Source organism: Triturus cristatus, chromosome 12 (genome assembly GCF_964204655.1).
Source record: "Triturus cristatus chromosome 12, aTriCri1.1, whole genome shotgun sequence".
NCBI lineage: Eukaryota > Metazoa > Chordata > Amphibia > Caudata > Salamandridae > Triturus > Triturus cristatus.
The window spans coordinates 835,057,019-835,078,604 of record NC_140595.1 but is presented as its reverse complement, the minus strand read 5'-3'; the positions used below and the strand labels follow the sequence as shown (position 1 = coordinate 835,078,604).

Sequence of the window (21,586 nt, the reverse complement as noted above, 5' to 3'; positions counted from 1 at the left end):
GAGAAACACATCAGAGCCCGATGGCGGAAAAAAACTATCTAAGGGTGGAGCTGATGCCCATGCGCACTATCACCAAAAAGAGGAGTCACCTATCACGTCTTCCAAAGACTTTCCAGAACAAAAACAAGTGCAAACATCGGGCCCAACACCAATCTATGCTAAGTGTGTGATCTGCAGCTCATATGCTTCGAATACAGCAGGGAATAGATTGGTATTCACCTTGCTGATGAAAGCCTGGACCACCAGGCACTCTGGAGCAGGATGCTGGGTAAGGAAATCAGGGTCAATAGGAGTCAGGGTATGGTGTCTGCCCACCTGTCTATTCAGCAGCAGGAATGAACAGGGCTTAGATCAAGTGCCCATTAACATCAGTAAAGGCTTCATTAAACGGAAACAAGAGCTCAGACGACGCTGGCCCAGGTTGCAAAACTTCAGTAAAGACGTTTGTCTTGACTTCAAATGAAGGCAGTTGTAGATCTCAGCTGCGTATCGAATTACCACAGCAAAGGAAGCACTCTTTCGTTGGGAGCTTCAAGTGGCAAATTCAACCCTGTATTAAGGGAATTATGAAGCCCACTGCCCTCCTCAAAGTCTAAGTAAAGACTGTCATCATCATAATCATCTCCATCCCCCACAATCGCCATCTCTGAGTGGTGGCAAGCTCTAGTCGGAGTCAAAAAGACAGTGAAGCCTCTTAGGGTGCCTCTGCGATAGTGAAAGCATAGGATCTGATTTATGGGAACTGAGCACGCTGTAGCGGATTCAAGGAGTGACCCTGGTTGGGGTCGAGCCAATGCCGATTTGGGGTCAGACATCGGAATCAGTATCAGACGCTCTTCCGGCCTTGATGAAGAAGGTACAATGCAGGTCTTGAAACTGAAGTGGAAGTCTGCACCAGAATCGGTGCTGAACCCATGACGGGTCCAAGGGGTTCAGAAGAGGCAGAGTACAGATCCACTGGCGGTAATTTGACTGTGAGCCTCTGCAAATCTTTGGGGCCCAAAAGAACACCCAAAAACGAGGAAGAGTGCCAAAGCACACTGGATTACAATGTGTGATTTAAAAGATGAAATTGCGAGTGGAGATTCAGATACCGTTCGAAGTCGCAGAAAGAAAGGAACTATCATTAGAGTGCAATGGTGGCGCTTATATGCAGCTCCCCTCCATCACTTCCAGAGTGGTACAAAACCTATGTGGAGCTGCACAGTGCCAAATACCAGCGTGCAGAAGCACTGCAATGATAAAATTCCCGGATCCAGTCTGGCGCCTGGGGGATACTCTAATGGTGAGAATTCTGCGGTTATAAGTATCCATTAGAACAGAGGTTCCCATCAAGGTGGAGAACACACAGCATTTGGCCCTCTGTTTGGCTGTCAGGCGAACGTCGGTCATGTTTTAACTCCAAGAACTGTGGTTTGATTTGATGATGACAGCAGTTTGCAAGCTTATTGCACAGCATTCAATTTATGCAATCAGTCAAGAAACTTGCATTTCTAAGCCTTCTGCATACATGAGAGCAATGGGCAGCGGGCTGCTCCTTGGCAACCCCCCCTGAGTACCTAGTGAACCAAGTATGTTATGCCCAGTGACATGGGAAGTGAATCTTTGTCAGGAATACTTCTCTCTTACCTAGTTTTGGGAGAGCAAGATAGCCATTCTTCATGCTTCTCAAAAGTGATTAAATATGAAGCAATCTCCTAGAAAAAGAGAAAAAAAAACACATTTAGAACCCATTTCACGAACATCAGGGGCTCATTTTGCAAATCGGAGGCCATCTACCCAACCTCTCTCTGGGTATGATAGATTCATACAATGGGAAAGTAGAAAGACAATAAGCCCCATACAGTCTATCTACAATGGTGCATCTATCTGCAAAGCAGGCAACATCTAAAAATGCAGTTCTACTAAGAGAAGTCAATTACGATCTGTCTTTTATCCAGCTACACCCAGACAGCCAGATACATTCAGCATTGACAGCAGATCCCTGAAAGCTTTATTTAGGACTCCGATGCCCACATTCATTCACACATAAGAATAGCTGGCTCTGTTGCCTTTGGAGATGTGCAGACACTAACAACATACTTAACACAAACGTTATGGTTATTTCTAGACCAAAAGAGAGCGTTTTGAATAAATATGAACCTTTTTGCACACCAGACCATGGAAATGTCTTCTACTGAGATAAGAATCTAAGCCTCTTTCAGGTTGAAGACATCCGGTTCCAATGAGAACAGCAAAGTTACATTTTAAAAGGGTTCATCATTTTCAGGGTCTTTACACAGCCTCAGAGGATGTCTTTATATTCCGGCTTTCTTACAGATGCCTAAAATCTTTCATATACTTACCTATAAAAAAGTATTTTCTCCTTTGAAATCAAAAGCCCAACAGGCTAGACACTGAAGTTACTGTGTATTTATTCGCACTGTAAGAGTTTTTAACCCCTACCACCTCCCAAAGTGGGCCTTGTCTGCTTGCCCTCAACCACCCGAGCCTCAAGTGCTCAAAGTGAGAAACACAATTATCCAATTGGGGGGCAACAGTTTTAATTAGTAACCAAAACACTGGAACAAAAGAAACTCTGTACTAGACTTTGTTTTTCAACAATCAGAAAAAAGTAAACCTAAAAACTCTCTCCAAAATCCCCTCTACTGCCCCATGTTGCAGCAAAATCAGCTGGAAGAGAAGAACAATTGTTACTTACCTGTAAACAGGTGGTTCTCCAGTATTGGTGTCTTTCATAGATTCACATGCTTGAATATTCCCCGTCGTCGGAGTGGGAGTCCCACGGTAAATAAAATAGCAATATATATATAATAAAATATATACATAAGTAATCATATAATTAGCGCATGTAGGTGTAAAACACACATAGTGTACCTATAAGAGAAAACTCCATAGGAATACAATGGAGAGAGACAAAAGACCTTTGTAGTCTATCTCTGTCATTATGCAAGTCCGAACTCCAGCCAATCAGGCGTCAGTCCCTCTCTAGAACCTTCTCCTCAGGGCTTCTCACCTCAGATTTTCGTAGCACAAGAGTGACTGTAAAGTGCATGAGGAGAAGAGAGCCTCTGAAGGGAGGAGGGAGGGTCGCATGTGAATCTATGAAAGACACCAATACTGGAGAACCACCTGTTTACAGGTAAGTAACAATTGTTCTTCTCCAGTATTAGGGTGTCTTTCATAGATTCACATGCTTGAATATAGAATAGCTAGCAGTAACAATCACCATTGTTTCCATGCCAAAATAGATTCAACATATATAGATTATCAATCTTTTTATGCATAAAAACAGTATTGAACAACTGTAACATTGTAAATGCATAAAATACATATATGGAAACAATATGGAGGCGGGAGGAAGAGGCTCACCTTACTTAAAAAGATTGCGCAGCACTGCCTGTCCCACTGCAGCATCCTCCTCGCTTAAAGTTGCCAAGCAGTAGTGCTTAGTAAACGTGTGTCTGGTCGACCACGTAGCTGCTCTGCAGATGTGTTGCAGAGATACTCCAGCAAATAAGGCAGTAGATGATGATACTGCCCTAGTGGAGTGTGCCCTCACTGGAGACTGCAGAGGCTTATTTGCCCTTTGGTGACAAAAGACAATAGCTGCCGAGATCCAGCGTGCAATCGTTGGTTTAGTAACCTGACGTCCTTTATGACAGCGTCCATATGCTATAAAAAGTTGATCGGATTTCCTGAAAGAAGCTGTCTTACTGATGTAGAACTTAAGACACCGCTTGACGTCCAAAGAATGTAATCTTTGTTCTGCAGGTGTCTGAGGATTGGCAAAAAAGGTCTTTAATATTACTGGCTCATTAATGTGAAAGTCAGTAGGCACCTTGGGTAGAAATGATGGATTGGTGCGTAACACTGCAGCATCCGGTTTGAACTGCAGGAACGGAGGTTTGATGGTAAAAGCATGGATGTCACTGACACGACGAGAAGACGTTAGTGCCAGAAGTAGAGCTACTTTCCAAGTGAGATATTTTAAGTCGGCCTTGTGAATGGGCTCAAACGGAGGTCTCATCAATTGTGCCAACACAACGTTGAGGTGCCACAACGGAGGAGGACGCCGAACTGGCGGAAATTTCCGGAATAGGCCCTTAAAGAATTGGCGGATTATTCTTGAGGAACACAGGGAACTTGATCCATCTTGCCGGAAACGTGAAATGGCTGCTAGAAAAACCCTTAGGGTTGCATGCGACAGTCCAGAACTGGCTAGGTGCAAGAAGAATGGTAGCAATTGCTCTGCCGTGGAATGTATCGGATGAACTCCGTTAGCAGCACACCAATGGCAGAATCGTTTCCATTTAAACTTGTACGTCCTGATTGTAGAAGGTGCTCTTGCCTGGGCCAAAATATCCCTACAATCCTGGGGGATGTCTAGGTGGGCGAACTCATGGTGTTCAGGTTCCATGCTGATAAGCTCAGTGAGGAGGGATTTGGATGACAAATTCTCCCTTCGCTCATTGTAAGCAGATCCGTCCGATGTTGCAGGAGGATTGGTTGGCATTGGGACAGGAGGAGCAGTTCTGAGAACCACGCTTGCCGTGGCCAGCGCGGGGCTATTAGGATCAGGTGGCAAGGTTGTCTCCTCATCTTCCAAAGAACCCGAGGTATGAGGGGTATTGGAGGAAAGGCGTACGCAAATAGATTGCACCAGTTTATCAAAAGGGCATTCCCTTGTGATTGCTTGTGGGGATGAGAGCTTGCGTAATTTCGGCATTTCCGGTTCTCCGGCGTGGCAAAGAGATCGAGTTGCGGACGGCCCCATAGTTGGAATATCCTCTCTAGAGTGGGTTGGTGTAACTCCCACTCGTGGGTCGACGAGGAGGACCTGCTCAGGGAATCCGCTAGGACATTGGATACTCCTGGCAGGTGGACTGCCGTAAGCAAGATCTGATGACTGAGAGACCAGTCCCAAATTCTTTGAGCTAGCCTGGAGAGACTTGGGGATTTTGTTCCGCCCTGTTTGTTGACATAGTGCATACAGGTTGTGTTGTCTGTCTGTATTAGCACTGACTCTCCTTGGAGCAAAGGCAGAAACGATTTTAGAGCCAGAAAAATCGCCATGAGCTCCAACTTGTTGATGTGCCAAGATCTTTGATGTGTGGACCATCTTCCCTTCACAGAGAGATCCTCCAAATGAGCGCCCCATCCTTCCAATGAGGCGTCTGTTATGAGTGTTCTGTCCGGTGGCAGCGACAGAAAGGACATGCCTTCCGTCAAGTTGGCTGGAATTGCCCACCATGCGAGTGCTGACTTTATCTGATCTGTGACACATATCATGTCGTGGAAAGATCCCGTTACCTGACGCCACTGAGCATCCAGAGCTTCCTGGATAGGACGTGTCCTCAGCCGGCAATGAGGGATCAAGGCAATGGATGATGACGCCATCCCCAGAAATGATTTTTAATAGTCTCACAGAAACTGACTCTCTTGATCTGATCAGGGCCACCAGTCGCAGCATCTTTTTTAGACGCTCCTGGGAGAGGAATGCCTTCGCTGACACAGTCTCCAGAGTTGCGCCCAGGAAATCTCTTTGTTGGTACGGATGAAGTTGGGATTTTTCCACATTTACGGACAGGCCTAAAGAGCGAAACACGTTCTGGCACAGAAGAGTGTGTTGTCGCAGGTGAGTGCTTGACTGAGATTTCAGGAGAAAATCGTCCAGGTATGGAAATATTTGCACTCCCTGGAGGCGCAAATACGCTATTACTGGAGCCAGTACCTTCGTGAACACTCGAGGGGCCGAGCGCAGGCCAAATGGTAACACTTTGAATTGGTAATCGTGTTGACCCACTCGAAAACGCAGGAACTTTCGATGCCGCTGTAAAATAGGGATATGAAAATAGGCATCCTGGAGATCTATAGTCGCCAGAAAATCTTCCTGCAAGAGTAAGCGCAAGATGTCTACCAGCGTCATCATACGGAAGGATTGGCTCTTTATATATTTGTTTAGTGCTCTTAGATCGAGGATGGGCCTCCACTCTCCGTTTTTCTTTGTGATCAAAAAGAACCGGGAATAAAAACCTTTTCCCTTCTGAGACACTGGTACCAGTTCTATAGCTCCTTTTTGCCTTAAAAGTCGGACTTGATGCAACAGTTCTTTCATGTGAGCTGGTGGCGGTCCGGAGGGTGGAGTGGGAGGAGGGAATTTGGTGAATTCTAAGGCGTGTCCCTTCTTCACAATGTCCAAAACCCAACGGTCCTTTGAGATGGAGGACCATTGGGAAAAGAACAGAGAGATTCGACCTCCAACCTTGTCTGTCCGGTAAGAGTCACTGTCTCTTTGATGCGGATCCTCTGTATGAGGATTTTCCTCTATATGACTTGGAGGTTTGCTGCCGTGATGTTTGCTGTTGCTGTCCATAAGAGTAACGGTTGGACCCTTGATTGTAAGGTTTGTATTGCTTATTGTCTCTTCGAAAACTTGAGGAGGTGCCACGTCCGCGTGCACCACGAAAATTACTCCGCTGAAATTGAAGGTTTCCTAGTGATCTAGCTGTTTCAGTGTCTTTCTTTATGGACTGTAGAGCTTCATCCACGTGGCTCCCAAATAAAGACTCGCCGTCATATGCCATGTTTAGGATCATAGACTGAACCTCCTGACGAAAGGATGTAGATTTTAACCATCCTTGCCTACGCAGAACAGCCGCTCCGGCAAGCTGACGGAAACCCATGCAGGCGATGTCTACTGCACAATCGATTATTTCCGCCGATGCCGCTTCTCCCTCTTGGAGCAACTTCATTGCCTCCACTTTAGATGGCTCTGGTAACTCCTGAACCACATCCGAGATATCAGCCCAAACTTGTCTGTCATATCGTCCCAGGATGGCCAAGGCATTAGCTGCTCTAACCACCGTAGAGGCCATAGAAGAGAATTTACGCCCTATGGCATCCATCCGACGTCCGTCACGATCCGGAGGCGAGGTGATAGAAGATGCCGGATTTTTCGCCTTACGTTGCGCTGCCTGCATAACGACCGACTCAGGTTTAGCCTGACCCGTGAGGCATGCTGGGGTTCCTATTGGTGCCTTATATTTCTTTTCTAATCGAGGCACCTGAGCTGGCAAGGTATTCGGTGTCTGCATTAATTTCTTGCCTTCTTCCCAAATAAACTCAACTATGGGAATAGCATGAGTCTGTTTGTAGGGTTGATTCTTGAAATCATAAAGGAAGCAATCTTCCTCCCTGCGCTCCGTTGTTAACTTAAAACGGTGTGATGCCCTTTCCATCAGTTGGTGAAAATTGGCTATGTCCACTGGAGGTGAATCCCCTGTTACTATCTGTGAGAGGGATGGTGTTTGTGCCTGGTAATTGTCCCACTCCGCCATATCATCATCATTGTCATCTACATCCCCATCATCATCTGGGATTTCACCCTCTGCTGGGTCCTGAGGGCCTTCCTCTACAGGCTCATAATGAGGCAACAACCTTTCCGGAACCTGTCGTGGAGGTACAGGCGGCATCTGAGGAGCAGGATTTACAATAGGTACCGGTGGAATAATTGCTGGAATCACCGGGGTTGACGGAACCTCTGAACGTTGAGGGGATAGAGGGAACCGTTGGTTGTAGTCGTCCAACATGCGTTGGAGATTAGTAATGAGCGACAGAGGAAGAGTCGCCGTTTTATGCTTCGGAGGGGCCTGGTGTATATATACCGGATCCTCATCCTCACTACTGACATCCTGGCACTTAATAACTCCTTCCCTTCTTGTTTTCTGGGTAGCCGCCACACCGCGTATTCGTACCCTTACGAATGTCTGTGGGGATGTATTCGTCGACGGAGCCGTCGTCGAAGGAATGATGGTCGACGGAATTATCGTCGACGACGTCTGTGGCAACAAAATTGCCGTCGTCGGATTCGCCGTCGACGGGGCCATCGTCGACGGAGCCACCGTCGACGGAGCCGCTGCCGACGGAGCCGTCGTCGAGGTCTTCGTAGACAAGGCTTTCGTCGACGGAACCACCGTCGACAGTGTCGTCGTCGGGATCTTCTTTTTCTTCGCCGACGGAATGGGCGTCGACGAGCTCGACGACGTCTTCGTCGACGACACAGTCTTCGTCGACGGAACCTTTACCTTCTTCGTCGACGTCGAAGTAATGGGCACAACAGAAGTCACCGCCCTTGAAGAACTGATGGTAATCGTCGACGAGGATAACGTCGACATAACGCTCGTCGACGACGAAGCAGCTGACGTCGTCGTCGGGGTCACCGTCGACGAGGTAGAAACAGCAGATCTCGTCGTCGGGAGCATCGTCGACGAGGCTGACAAGTTTTTCCCCGAGGAATGGGAAGTAGACGCCTCAGCAGCCTGAGAACAGTGTCCCTTAGGCGACAAAGCAGTAGGTGAAACCACAAAGGTGGCAGTTGTCAGAGGCAAAGCCAGCTTCTTTTTCTTCAGGAAAGGAGATGGTAACTCCTGCACACTACTGCGCTTAGAGGCTGGTTGAGAACGACCAGAAAAGAGACTTTCCACATCAGAGAGAGGGTTATCCTTGTCCTTCAGTCTCTGTAGCCATAATAGCAGGCGGCCTTCTCTGTCCTTTAGAGTTTTCGTAGAAAAAGTTCTACAAAACTTACATTTTGCCACCTCATGGTCAGGATATAAACAGTAAATACACTTACTGTGTGGGTCCTCAGAGAACAAACGCAGTTTTCCACATGAAGAACATGGTCTAAACAAAGATTTCTTACTAGAAGACATCCTCACTGACAAAAACTGAGCAGAGCTCAGGGAGACTCCCTGTCACACGACGTGCGGTAGAAAATCTGAGGTGAGAAGCCCTGAGGAGAAGGTTCTAGAGAGGGGCTGACGCCTGATTGGCTGGAGTTCGGACTTACATAATGACAGAGATAGACTACAAAGGTCTTTTGTCTCTCTCCATTGTATTCCTATGGAGTTTTCTCTTATAGGTACACTATGTGTGTTTTACACCTACATGCGCTAATTATATGATTACTTATGTATATATTTTATTATATATATATATATATTGCTATTTTATTTACCGTGGGACTCCCACTCCGACGACGGGGAATATTTAAGCATGTGAATCTATGAAAGACACCCTAATACTGGAGAACATGTGTTTGGAGTCCCTTCTTCCTCTAACTGACAGATCGGTGAGGTGGGGTTGAGAAACTGAGAACTAAACCTTCTCCATTATCCACACACCCAAAGGTCTGAGGAAATCGAATTGCAATCCTTTAAAACCTTCCCAGCTGCTGAAACAGGAGAAGATATGACAAGGAGGAATGAGCTACTGCTGCAATTTGTTCCAGCGAAAGACGGTCGCAAGCTTTAGGAAGCGATACTGCCCTGTGTTTTCTTCCAGTGAGCTCGACAGTCATGGATGCCCAATGGAACTGGGTCCCAATATCAGGGGGCATCAAATTGTACTTTCTATCTGAAAGAGTAGCTAGAGCCCCATCATCAACTAAGGCAATGCTGTGACTGACCGAGGAAACAGCATAAATTTAGGTCAGAGGCACACACCTTTTTACCTCTATATGTGTGGGAAAACTGCCTATCAGCTATTCCTGTTAAAAAGTCACTCCAGTATCCATAACAGAGGTGGATTGCCTTGATCAGGGAAAGAGAAACATGTATATATGATGTCTGTGCATATGCAAGATATGTGGTTCACTAGTGGGCTGATAAATGGTGTGGTCCATTTGAACCCTGCGGGTGCTTCACAAAACTGTGGTTGCCTCTGTGTTGAGCTGGAGAGGTGCAGCTCAGCCATCCCCGCCTGAACATACACATTTCCTATTTCTCACCCAATTCCTATGTACATAGTGGAGTGGAGTGGAGACAGAGGGCCAGGTACACACATTGCTATGTTAGCATAAGCGTCTTAGAAGTTAAAACGCCATCTTGCTGCTTTTGCACACGACACTGCAGATAGATGTTTTTATATGAAAACTGCTGCTTGCCTTTTCTTCACATGAGAACTGTCTGTTGTTCACATCCCTAGACGTGCACCGCGACCTCGGTCTGAACATTATGTGCAGAAACAGTCAGGGCCAACAATGTATGCTTTTGAATTCAGGTTGATCGGCCCGCGCTCTAGTCATAACACGCACATATCTGTAAATATCTGAAATTCAAGCGCCTTTAATATTGCAGTTTGCATGCATGAGATACACACTTTGGAGAAGACTTTTTCCAGACACAGAGCAAAGCTGATCCTGTGATGTGATTCACCTAAGCTGATATTTACGGTATGGGGTTCCCCATTCAAACCTAGAGACCTTCTATTAGTCTATTAATACTAGCTTACTAGTGAAGGGAGGGTGGTTGTATTCCACTATCATTTGTAACATCATTTCTCCCTTCATTTTCTATGGTATTGTAACAATGCTGATGGTTTTATTCTTAATCATTTGTCTGCTTATGTTAGCCAAAGTACTGCATCTTAGGACACGTAGTTTATAAAATAAACATTTTAAACTTTACTGTGTCTCTGATTACTCTTGTTGTGGACTGATATGAGAATAATAACGAACAGGTATTTCTAATTCCCACCATTCCTGAGAGTACTCCAAGTCGCTTGTTCTGGGTTGTCTAATCATTGGTAGCTTCGAGATGATACGAAGAACGAATGAGACACTGATGCTAGTCGGATAGGGGTTCTGGGTACTGAGGTGAGTTTTTGGTACACCGCAATTCACTGAGGTCCTGGTTTCCTGCGCATAGTTCTGTGCATGAGCAGAATCCCTGCAACAGGAAGAGGGAGGTTTCCACCTCACTCCCCTGTGGAGAAATACCTAACCTACGTGAAATTCATAATACCCTCATTTACTGTATTGTGGCTATTCAACTGGTCTAGGGGAGCAGAAACAGGGTTGTAGTGGGAACAACTTGACTAGTCATAATTTGTCTGACAGAACAGTTGTTGTATCTGCCCAGAAAAGTGATCAGTTTCCTGGGAAGATGAGAACATGCCCCAGCTGACTGAAAAGATATGTGTGGATACAACTACACAGGCTGCCAATGCCCAAGTGCCACAAGGTCACCAAAATCCACCTTTGGCAGGGGTAAGCAAGAAGAACAAAAGTGTTGCATTGCCTGTTGATATGCAGATGAGCCTACACTGTCCCCAACTTATTTTGTATTTTTGGGGTACTGTATCTTTAGGTACTCAAGACCCAGAGGGACCATGAAGCTATCAGCCTTCACAATTGCAGGTGGGCTCAGAAGTCTACAACAGGAGGAGAAACTTCGGTTAATAGAACTATTTACACATTTGTGGCTGTCTCGCGGTTCTCACTCCCCTCCCTGGCTGTATGATAGCAATAAAGATATCAGCTGCAAGTTAGCAGATCAATTAGGAGTTTGTGGAGCATCCCTGAAACAGATAAGGGACAGACACACATACAAGGAAGTGGGAGGCTGACCCCCTTCCAAGATGGCTGCCAGCAATGACAACCTAGTAGGAGGGCCCTCGTGACAGACTTAGTCCTATTTTTATGTCCAGTAAAACGTCAATCATAACAAGTCCTATGTTGATTTCAGAAGCCCCCAAGCTGCCATCTTAATCCCTTCCTAAAGAAGTTCAGGGAACCAGTGGAATGCAGATGTCCCAATAAAATGGAGGCTAACAAGACCCATAGAGGGACCCCTGAGAAATCACCTCAGCCAACCCTAGCTCATAAAAGCTAAAGATCTAGAAGTTCTTAAAAGCGGAACACAAGCCACTCATCTCACTGTCCCAAAACTGACCCCCCATTAAAAGTTGAAGCGAATGGCATCCCCTCCCAATAAACCTCCGTTTTCAAGTCACCCAGTGTGACTGCAGGAACTCCGACCAGCACCTCATCAGGGACTTCCCAGCGTATGACAGGAAGAGGCACTGAGAAGGGAGAAGCTGCACACCACTGACCGGATCGCCACCTCAGCAAGGGCTACCACCTCCGCCACCATCTCGACATCGCAGGACACAATTAGCTGGGCCACAGCTCCAAAACCGTTGCATCAGGACTGCTAGCGCTCTGAACACAGTATCAGCGGGTATCTCCCCAAGAGCACCGGGAGTCAGGAGGAGGCAGCGAAAAGCAGAAACTACTTTGGGAAGGAATTTGGGGTTAGTACGGAGAACTATCCTGTCTTTGTGTAGCTGAAAGAAAGGTTCTTCTAGCGTTAATGCCTGTAGCTCACCAACTCTCCTCAGTGATGCGATAGCAATGAGGAAAGCTACCTTCCATGAGAGAAACTGTGCAGGGCATTTTTGTAATGGTTCAAAAGGTGGACCTATGAGCCTTGTGAGGACAATGTTGAGATTCCACACTGGAGCAGGAGGAATCCTTGGTGATATTACCCTTTTTAAACCTTCCATGAAGGCTCTGAATAGTGACAGATGTTGCCTATTTTGTAGGTGTGCAGTTACAGGTGCAAGGTGCAAACAAATAGACATGTTAGCCAGTCCTGTTCTTTGTAAATGAAACAAATAACAAAAAATATTTTGTATAGAAGCATCTAAAGGATTGATTTTGCGGTTAATGTAATATGAACAAATGTTACTTACCTGTAAACTGTGGTTCTCCAGTATTGGTGTCTTTCATAGATTCACATGCTTGAATATTCCCCGTCGTCGAAGTGGGAGTCCCACGGTATATATAAAAAGCAATAAGTATCATGTATATATACATATACACATACCTAACCACATAAGAGTATATACATACCCAAATAAACATATATATATAGTTCAAATAACATATCAAGTTAAAAATACCATAGGATAGCATTGAGACATAGGAAAGCATAGAGAAAAAGAATCACTTTGCTAACATATCACTGTCACTTTATAGTCCAAACTCCAGCCAATCAGGCGCTAGCACCCTCTAGAACCTTCTCCTCAGAGGCTCAGGCCCTCAGATTTTCGAGCACGAGAGTGACCATAGAGCCGAAAGAGGAGAAGAGAGCCTCTGAGGGGAGGAGGGTGGGTCGCATGTGAATCTATGAAAGACACCAATACTGGAGAACCACAGTTTACAGGTAAGTAACATTTGTTCTTCTCCAGTATTTGGGGTGTCTTTCATAGATTCACATGCTTGAATAGAATAGTAAGCAGTAAACAGTATTCGGCTGACCAAGCCGTATTGATATTGCATGTAATACAAACAATGTATTTAAAGCGCAATAATAATAATAATACCCCAGGAGGAGGGAAGTAGCAGAGGCTCACCTTATTTAAACAGATTTCGTAGAACTGCCTGTCCCACAGCCGTGTCTGCTTCGTTAATGGATTCCAGACAGTAGTGCTTCGTAAACGTGTGCCTGCTGGACCACGTAGCTGCCCGGCATATTTGATGGATGGGCACACCAGCGAACAGGGCAGTGGAAGATGACATAGCCCTCGTTGAATGGGCTCTCACTCCCGAAGACAGAGGCTTACCAGCCTTTTGATGGCAAAAAGAGATTGCTGATGAAACCCAACGGGCAATAGTAGGTTTGGTGACAGATTGTCCTTTGCAAGCACGCCCGTAGGCCACAAACAACTGGTCAGATTTGCGAAAGGATTGAGTCCTGCTAATGTAGAATTTTAGACATCTCTTCAAGTCCAGAGAGTGTAAGCTTTGCTCCGCCGGGGTTTGTGGATGCGGGAAAAAAGTCTTTAAGAGCACTGGTTCGTTAAGATGGAAATCGGATGGCACTTTAGGTATAAAAACCGGATTAGTGCGGAGGATGACACAATCCGATCTGAATTGAAGGAACGGAGGCTTTATTGTAAAAGCGTGAATGTCACTGACTCTGCGGGAAGAGGTCAGAGCAAGGAGGAGGGCCACTTTCCAAGTTAAAAATTTGACATCCGCTGAGTGGATAGGTTCGAAGGGCGCCTTCATAAGCTGAGCCAGCACGATGTTCAGGCGCCACGTGGGTGGAGGACGCCGAATGGGCGGGAACATGCGGAAGAGACCCTTGAAAAATTGTTGTATGACTCTGGATGAATAGAGAGAGGACGAGCCATCTTGTCGGAAGCGAGATATTGCCGCTAGAAAGACCTTTAAGGTAGAGTGCGATAATCCAGACTGCGCTAGTTGTAGGAAGAACGGCAGAATGTGCTCTGGAGGAGCGTGCACAGGATGAATGTGGGCAGAAGCACACCAATGACAAAATCGCTTCCATTTGAGCTTATACGTTTTCACTGTGGATGGAGCTCTTGCCTTAGCTAACACCTCCCTGCAGGCTGGAGGAATGTTCAAATGAGCAAATTCAAGGTGCTCAGGTTCCAAGCCGACAAGCTGAGAGATCTGGGATTCGGATGGCATATCCGACCATCGTTCATTGTGAGCAGATCCGGCTTCAGGTGGAGAAGGATGGGCTCGCGTTGGGATAGGAGAAGCAACTCCGAAAACCATGCCTGCCGAGGCCACCGTGGAGCTATTAGAAGTACATGGCACGGTTGTTGTCTCATCTTCCGCAGCACTCGTGGAATCAACGGAATCGGCGGAAAAGCGTACGCAAATATCCCGTACCAATTGATCGAAAGGGCATTTCCGCACGACCCTTCGTGGGGAAACCAGCTTGCGTAGGACTGGCATTTTGCATTCTGCGGGGTTGCGAAGAGGTCGATTGTCGGGTGACCCCAAAGGTTGAAGACGAATTCCAGCGTCGGTTGATGTAACTCCCACTTGTGGGTTGATGATGCTGACCGACTGAGTGCATCCGCCAGAGTATTGGAAATGCCGGGCAGATGAATTGCTTGTAACGTCATCTGATGGAGTATGGCCCAACTCCAAATCCTCTGCGCCAGACGGGAGAGCAGTGGAGATCTTGTCCCGCCCTGTTTGTTCAGGTAGTGCATGCACGTGGTGTTGTCCGTCTGAATGAGGACTGACTTCCCTTGGAATTGCAGGCGGAAGGATTTCAACGCCAAGAAAATGGCCATCAGTTCCAGTCCGTTGATGTGCCAGCAACGCTGAGCCGCTGACCATAGGCCCTTGACGGATAGATCTTGAAAATGTGCGCCCCAACCCTCCATGGATGCGTCCGTGGTAAGGACGAGTTCTGGGGTTGACGACAGAAAGGATGTTCCTGCTGCGATGTTGGCAGGACAAGTCCACCAATGCAGCGCTTGAGCCATGCGGGGTGACACCACGACCTGATCGTTGAAGGAACCGGAAACCTGGCGCCACTGCTTGTCTAACTCCTCTTGGATGATGCGACTTTTTAGTCTGCAGAGAGGGATCAAAGCGATGCATGAGGACGCCATTCCCAGAAAGGATTTTAATATGCGGACTGAAACTGACTGCTTTGCTGCGATGGAGCTCGCAAGCTGTTGAATCCGTTCCTGACGTTCTGCTGAAGCGAAGGCCATGGTTGTGCTCGTATTGATACAAGCGCCGAGAAAAGTCTTGCACGTAGTCGGCGTGAGTTGAGATTTTTGTACATTGATCGACAACCCCAGATACTGAAACAGATCGAGACAGCGCTGGGTATCGAGGGCCGCCTGGTGAGAGGATTGAGCTTTGATGAGGCAATCGTCCAGGTAGGGGTATATCTGAATACCCTCTTGTCGTAAGTGAGCCACCACCGGAGCTAGGAATTTTGTAAAGACCCGCGGGGCTGAGCAGAGTCCGAAGGGTAGGACTTTGAATTGGTAGTCCCTGTGGCCCACTCGAAACCGTAGGTATTTCCTGTGGCGTGGTAGAATGGGCACATGGAAATATGCGTCCTGCAGATCGATCGTTGTCATGTAATCCTCCTGAGAAAAGAATTGGAGGATGTCCTTCAATGTGAGCATCCGAAAGGACTGAGTCTTGAGAAATTTGTTGAGCAATCTGAGATCGAGGATCGGACGCCATTCCCCTGATTTCTTTAGTATGAGGAAAAAACGGGAATAGAATCCCAACCCTCTTTGATATTTCGGAACCACTTCGATGGCACCCTTGTTTAACATTATTTGGATTTGTTTGAAAAGTTCTCTGAGATGGGCGGGTGGTGGCCCGGATGGAGGTGTGCGTGGAGGAACCTTCACAAACTCTAGGGCGTGGCCCCTTGAAATTATATCCAGGACCCAGCGGTCCGAAGTGATTAAGGACCAGGTTGAAAAGAACTGGGAGATTTTTCCTCCAACAAGAACTAGAGGACAACTGGGAAAAGGAAGTTCTTTACGTACAGAGTCACTGCTTCTTGGTTGAATTTCCTCTGTAATTCGACTTTCCTCTGTATGACTTGCTAGTTTGCTGTCTGTAGGACTGCTGCGGTTGTGAATAGTACCGCTGTTGCCCCTGATTGTACGAGCGGTATTGGGACGAGGAGCCACGAAAGGATGATGATGAGGAGGTGCCGCGGCCGCGCGCACCTCGAAAGGGCTGCTTCTTAAACTGTAGAGTGCCGAGGGAACGAGCCGTATCCGTATCCTTTTTAATGGTTTGCAAGGCATCTTCTACATGCTGGCCGAATAATGACTCCCCGTCATATGGCATGTCCAAAATCTTAGCCTGGACCTCTTGCCGAAAAGAGGTTGACCGAAGCCAGCCCTGTCTTCTTAGGACGGCTGCTCCCGCCAATTGGCGAAAACCGGTGGATGCGATGTCAACAGAGCAGTCAATGATCTCGGATGACGCCCTTTCTCCCTCTTGCAGGATTTTCTGAGCTTCCGCTCTTGAATCCTCCGGTATAAGTTTGACCAATGCAGCCATGTCCGACCACATCTGTCTATCATAACGGCCGAGGATAGCCAAGGAATTCGCAGCCCGGACCGTTGTTGACGCCATGGTTGAAAACTTCTTGCCTATAGCATCCAGGCGACGGCCGTCGCGGTCCGGAGGCGCCGACATTGGAGATGATGGATTCTTGGAGCGGCGCTGTGCCGCTTGTGTGATCACTGAGTCCGGCTTAGGTTGAGACACCAAGCAGGCTGGGGAAGAATCCGGAGCTTTATATTTTTTCTCCAGGCGTGGGAGCACCGCCGGAATAGAATTAGGTGTCTTCATTAATTTTAGGCCTTCATTCCATATGAAGTCTATGATTGGCACAGCTCGTACTTGTTTCTGAGGCTGGGACTTGAAGTCATATAAGAAACAGTCCTCTTCCCTAACCACCATGGGAAGGTGAAAGCGTTGTGCTGCTCTCTCCATCAGCTGATGGAACCCTGTTATGTCGACAGGTGGCGAGTTGACTGGTGACCTTGGCGGTGATGCGGGCGAATTGATTTGGTAATCATCCCAGTCCGCCATAGTGTCGTCCTCTGGGAGCTCGCCGTCTTCCGTATCCGGATTGTCCATATTATCATCCTCTGCATTGAAAGGCAGTGCAGGTGTGGAGGGCGTGGGTATCGTTGGCAATATAGGAGGTGGAACCTCAGATGGCGCTTCACGTGGAGTATTTTGAGGGGATGCTGGAAAACGACGATTATAGTCTTCCAACATATACTGGAGGTTGGAAACAAGCTGCACAGGAAGCTGCATCATAGGAACCGGAGCAGAGGTATTTTGCTCTTCTTCCTGTTCATAAAATTCATCCTCCTCAGACTCTTGGCATTTTATATGGAGCTCCGAAGGACTATGAGCATCCCGAAAAAGAGACTGATCGCCTTCATCCGAATCGTCCTCATCCCCTGAGGGAAATAGTTGACGAGGTGGCCGTGGTCCAGGTGGCAACATAACTGGGTCTAGCATGGCCTTACGACGAAGCATTAAGGAGCTGTCCACAGACCCGGGTGCTGGTGTTGACATTGGCACCAATGGCATTGTCGCAAAATTTGACCCTACCGTCGTCGAGGCGACCATCGACGAAGCAATCGTCGACGGAGCTGCCGTCGACGAGGTTGTTGCCGTCGACGGGACTGTCGTCGACGGTGTGGCTGTCGTCGACGGTGTGGCTGTCGTCGACGAGGCTGTCGTCGACGAGGCTGTCGTCGACGAGGAAGATTTCCTCTTCTTCTTTTTACCCATCGTCGACGGAGTTGTGGACGTCGACGGAAGCGCCAGCTTCCCAGTCGTCGACGAAGAAGTGAGTGGTATCGTCGACGAGACAGTTCTAAGAGACACACATACTATCGTCGACGGAGAAGACGTCGACGAAGTCAGTGTCGTCGACGAAGGATATCTACTCGATACCGTCGTCACCGTCGTCGACGAGGCTGATGAAGTAGCCGATCTCGTCGACGGAGGGGCCGTCGACGGGCCCGTCGACGGTTTTGAAAGTTTCTGACTGGAAACATGTGCTGACGGAGTCACAGACGCCTGAGAGCTACGTCTCGGGGGCGCAGACGTGGAGACAGAGACTTTGCCTGTAGACACTTCCTCAAGGTGAAGTCTCTTCTTTTTCAGAAAAGGAGATGGCAAGTCCTGGACACTTCCACGCTTTGAGGAGACTCCTGTTTTGACAGAGGCTACACTTTCCACCTCAGAAAGTGGGTTGTCTGTGTCCTTTAGTTTTTGAAGCCATATTAAAAGGCGACCTTCTCTATCTTTCAAAGTTTTGTGAGAGAAAGTTCTGCAGATCTTACAATTAGCCACCTTATGATCAGGATACAGACAATAAATACATTTCTCATGGGGATCCTCAGAGAAAAGTCTTGACTTTCCGCAAGATGAACAAGGACGGAAAAGAGATTTCTTACTTGCAGACATGATGAGAGATAAAAAACCTCAAACCAGATGAAGAACTGAGCAGAGCTCAGGGAGACTCCCTTCACACGACGTGCGGTAGAAAATCTGAGGGCCTGAGCCTCTGAGGAGAAGGTTCTAGAGGGTGCTAGCGCCTGATTGGCTGGAGTTTGGACTATAAAGTGACAGTGATATGTTAGCAAAGTGATTCTTTTTCTCTATGCTTTCCTATGTCTCAATGCTATCCTATGGTATTTTTAACTTGATATGTTATTTGAACTATATATATATGTTTATTTGGGTATGTATATACTCTTATGTGGTTAGGTATGTGTATATGTATATATACATGATACTTATTGCTTTTTATATATACCGTGGGACTCCCACTTCGACGACGGGGAATATTCAAGCATGTGAATCTATGAAAGACACCCCAAATACTGGAGAAACAGCAAATCTTTCCATTTTGCAGCATAGCAAGCTCTGGTGGTAGGCTTTCTTGCTTCTTTTAGAATATTCCAACAGTCTGGCGGTAAATTCAAATTACCAAACTCTATGACTTCAGGAGCCAGATCGCTAAATTCAGTTCCTTGGGATTTGGATGTGTGATGTTTCCATGGTTTTGTGTGAGAAGACTGGAGTTCAGGTGCAGTTTTTGATGTGGAAGTAGAGACAACTCCAACAGGGTGCTGTACCATGGGCGGTGAGCCCATGTGGGAGCTACCAGAATTAGTGTGAAGGGTGTTTGCTTGGGCTTCTGAAACACCCATGGAATGAGAGGGAGAGGCGGAAAAGTGTAAGCAAATATCCCAGTCCATTCATAGGGCATTGCCCTTTGATCGCGGGTGTGGGTACCCAGAGCTGAAGTTTTGGCATTTTGCGTTTTTGGCTGTGGCGAATCGGTCTATTTGTGGGAATCCCCACTGTTGGAAGTACAGAAGGAGAACTTGGGGTTTAAGTTCCCACTTGTGAATTTGTTGCCTTCTTCTGCTGAGGAGATCGGCAATTTGATTGCTTACTCCTGGGAGATGTCTTTCCAGAAGATAAATCCTGTGATGGATCGCCCAAATCCAAATGGCTTGAGAAAGGCGTGACAGTTGGAGTGTGTGTGTGTCCCCTGTTTCTGTACATAGTACATTGCTGTCATGTCCGTCCGGACTAGGAAAGTTTTGGCTATGAGATGAGTTTGAAACGCTTTTAGTGCTAGGAAGACAGCTAAGAGTTCTAGATGGTTGATGTGGAGAGTTGTCTGCTTGTTGCTCCATATGCCTTGTATTGTGTAATTTTTTAGGTGAGCCCCCTAACCTGTTAGAGATGCGTCTGCGGTGAGCACGACCTGTGGACCAGGGTCGATGAAAGGCCGCCCTGCTGATACGTTTTGTGGGTTCCACTACTGCAGAGAGCGATGTGTACAGCCATCTACCAACACTAGATCGGTTAACAGACCCTGTGATTGATTGCACTGATGTGCTAAGCACTCTTGTAGGGGGCATATGTAAAGCCTTGCATGGGGTACAATTGTTATGCAAGACACCATCATTCCCAGTAGTTGCATGAACAATGTGGCTGATAATGGTCGATTGGACTGAAACTGTTGAAGGGCAGCCTGAATATTGTGTATTCTGGCTACATTGGGAGAGGCTAGAGCCTTGACTGTGTCTAGAGTGGCTCCTAGATAAGACTGCATCTGTGAGGGGTGCAGGTGAGACTTTTGTGCATTGATGGTGAAGCCCAGAAGATGTAGTAGATCTATTGTGATCTGTGTGTGCTGAGACAGTTTTGGTGAGTACTGTCTTTGATGAGCCAGTCGTCTAGATGGGGGAAGACGTGAATTTGTTGTCTTCTGAGATGAGCAGGGACTACTGCCAGACATTTGGTAAAAACTCTGGGCGTTGTAGTCACTCCGAAAGGAAGTACTTTGAACTGGTAGTGCTTGCCTGCTATCACAAATCTGAGGTATATGTGATTAGCTGGATGAACTGGAAGAAAACAAGTTACTTACCTGTAACTGTAGTTCTCCAGTATTGGAGCTTTCATAGATTCACATGCCTGAATCATTCCCTGTCGTCGAGAGCTAAACCATTACATACTGTCAGAGCATTTTCTCATGGTGACACTGCAACAAGTACTCCTTTTTTACAGACAGCAGACTTTGTCTACTCTAGATTTAAAGGATGTGTATTTTAATGTTACTCCAGTCTTGGAGCGTTCATAGATTCACATGCCAGAATCATTCCCCGTCGTCGAGACGGGAGTCTCCAGTACATAAAAAAGCATTGCTTAGTAGTATAGCAAACTGAAACGAGGCCTAGGCCCATTTCCCTTTTGCAACCCATAACCTTCGTTATGCAAAAAAGGACCAAACTTGTCTCTGAACCAATCAGAGCCTCTCATCCTCTATAACACTCCTGAGAGAACCTCTTGCCCCTCAGATTTTCGTGCACTTGTGCCATAACACCTTTTGTGCTGAATCCGAGGTGAGCCTCTCAGGGGAGGAGGGTGGGTTGCATGTGAATCTATGAAAGCTCCAATACTGGAGAACTAGTTACAGGTAAGTAACTTGTTTTCTTACTCCAGTATTGGAGCTTTCATAGATTCACATGCCTGAATCAGAATAGCGAGCAGTAAATCATAGCACATTTTCTGTTACCCAAGACCTGGAACAAGGTAACATATGTTGTGTGACAAAAGCGGTCTTTCCATACCAATACACACTTAAAAAATACTCTGCAAATTGCATCTAATACAATAAACAACAATAAAATGTGCAAATGTAACCAATAAAGAAAGGAGTGATGGTAAAGAGGGCTCACCGTTACTGGATAAGGTTCCTCAGCACCGCTTCTCCCACCGCCACATCTCTTCCTGTGGCTGCATCCAAGCAGTAATGCCTGGAGAAAGTGTTGCGTACTTATCCAGGTCGCTGCCCTGCAGGTATGCTGGATCGGCACTCCTGCAAACAAAGCAGTGGAGGTGGACACTGCTCTTGTCGAATGGGCACGGACTTGTGCA

At 46.9% G+C, this 21,586-nt stretch overlaps 1 protein-coding gene across 4 annotated transcripts in view; it reads right to left on the bottom strand.

The window, feature by feature from the left end:
• Window positions 1-21,586, bottom strand: part of CAMTA2 (calmodulin binding transcription activator 2) — a 1,245,102-nt gene that overhangs the window by 1,002,597 nt on the left and 220,919 nt on the right. For all 4 annotated transcript variants that reach the window (XM_085638475.1, XM_085638477.1, XM_085638474.1 and 1 more), the window contains exon 4: window positions 1,630-1,697. In XM_085638475.1, coding sequence (XP_085494601.1) covers window positions 1,630-1,697 — 68 coding nt within the window. The remainder of the gene's footprint in view (window positions 1-1,629; window positions 1,698-21,586) is intronic.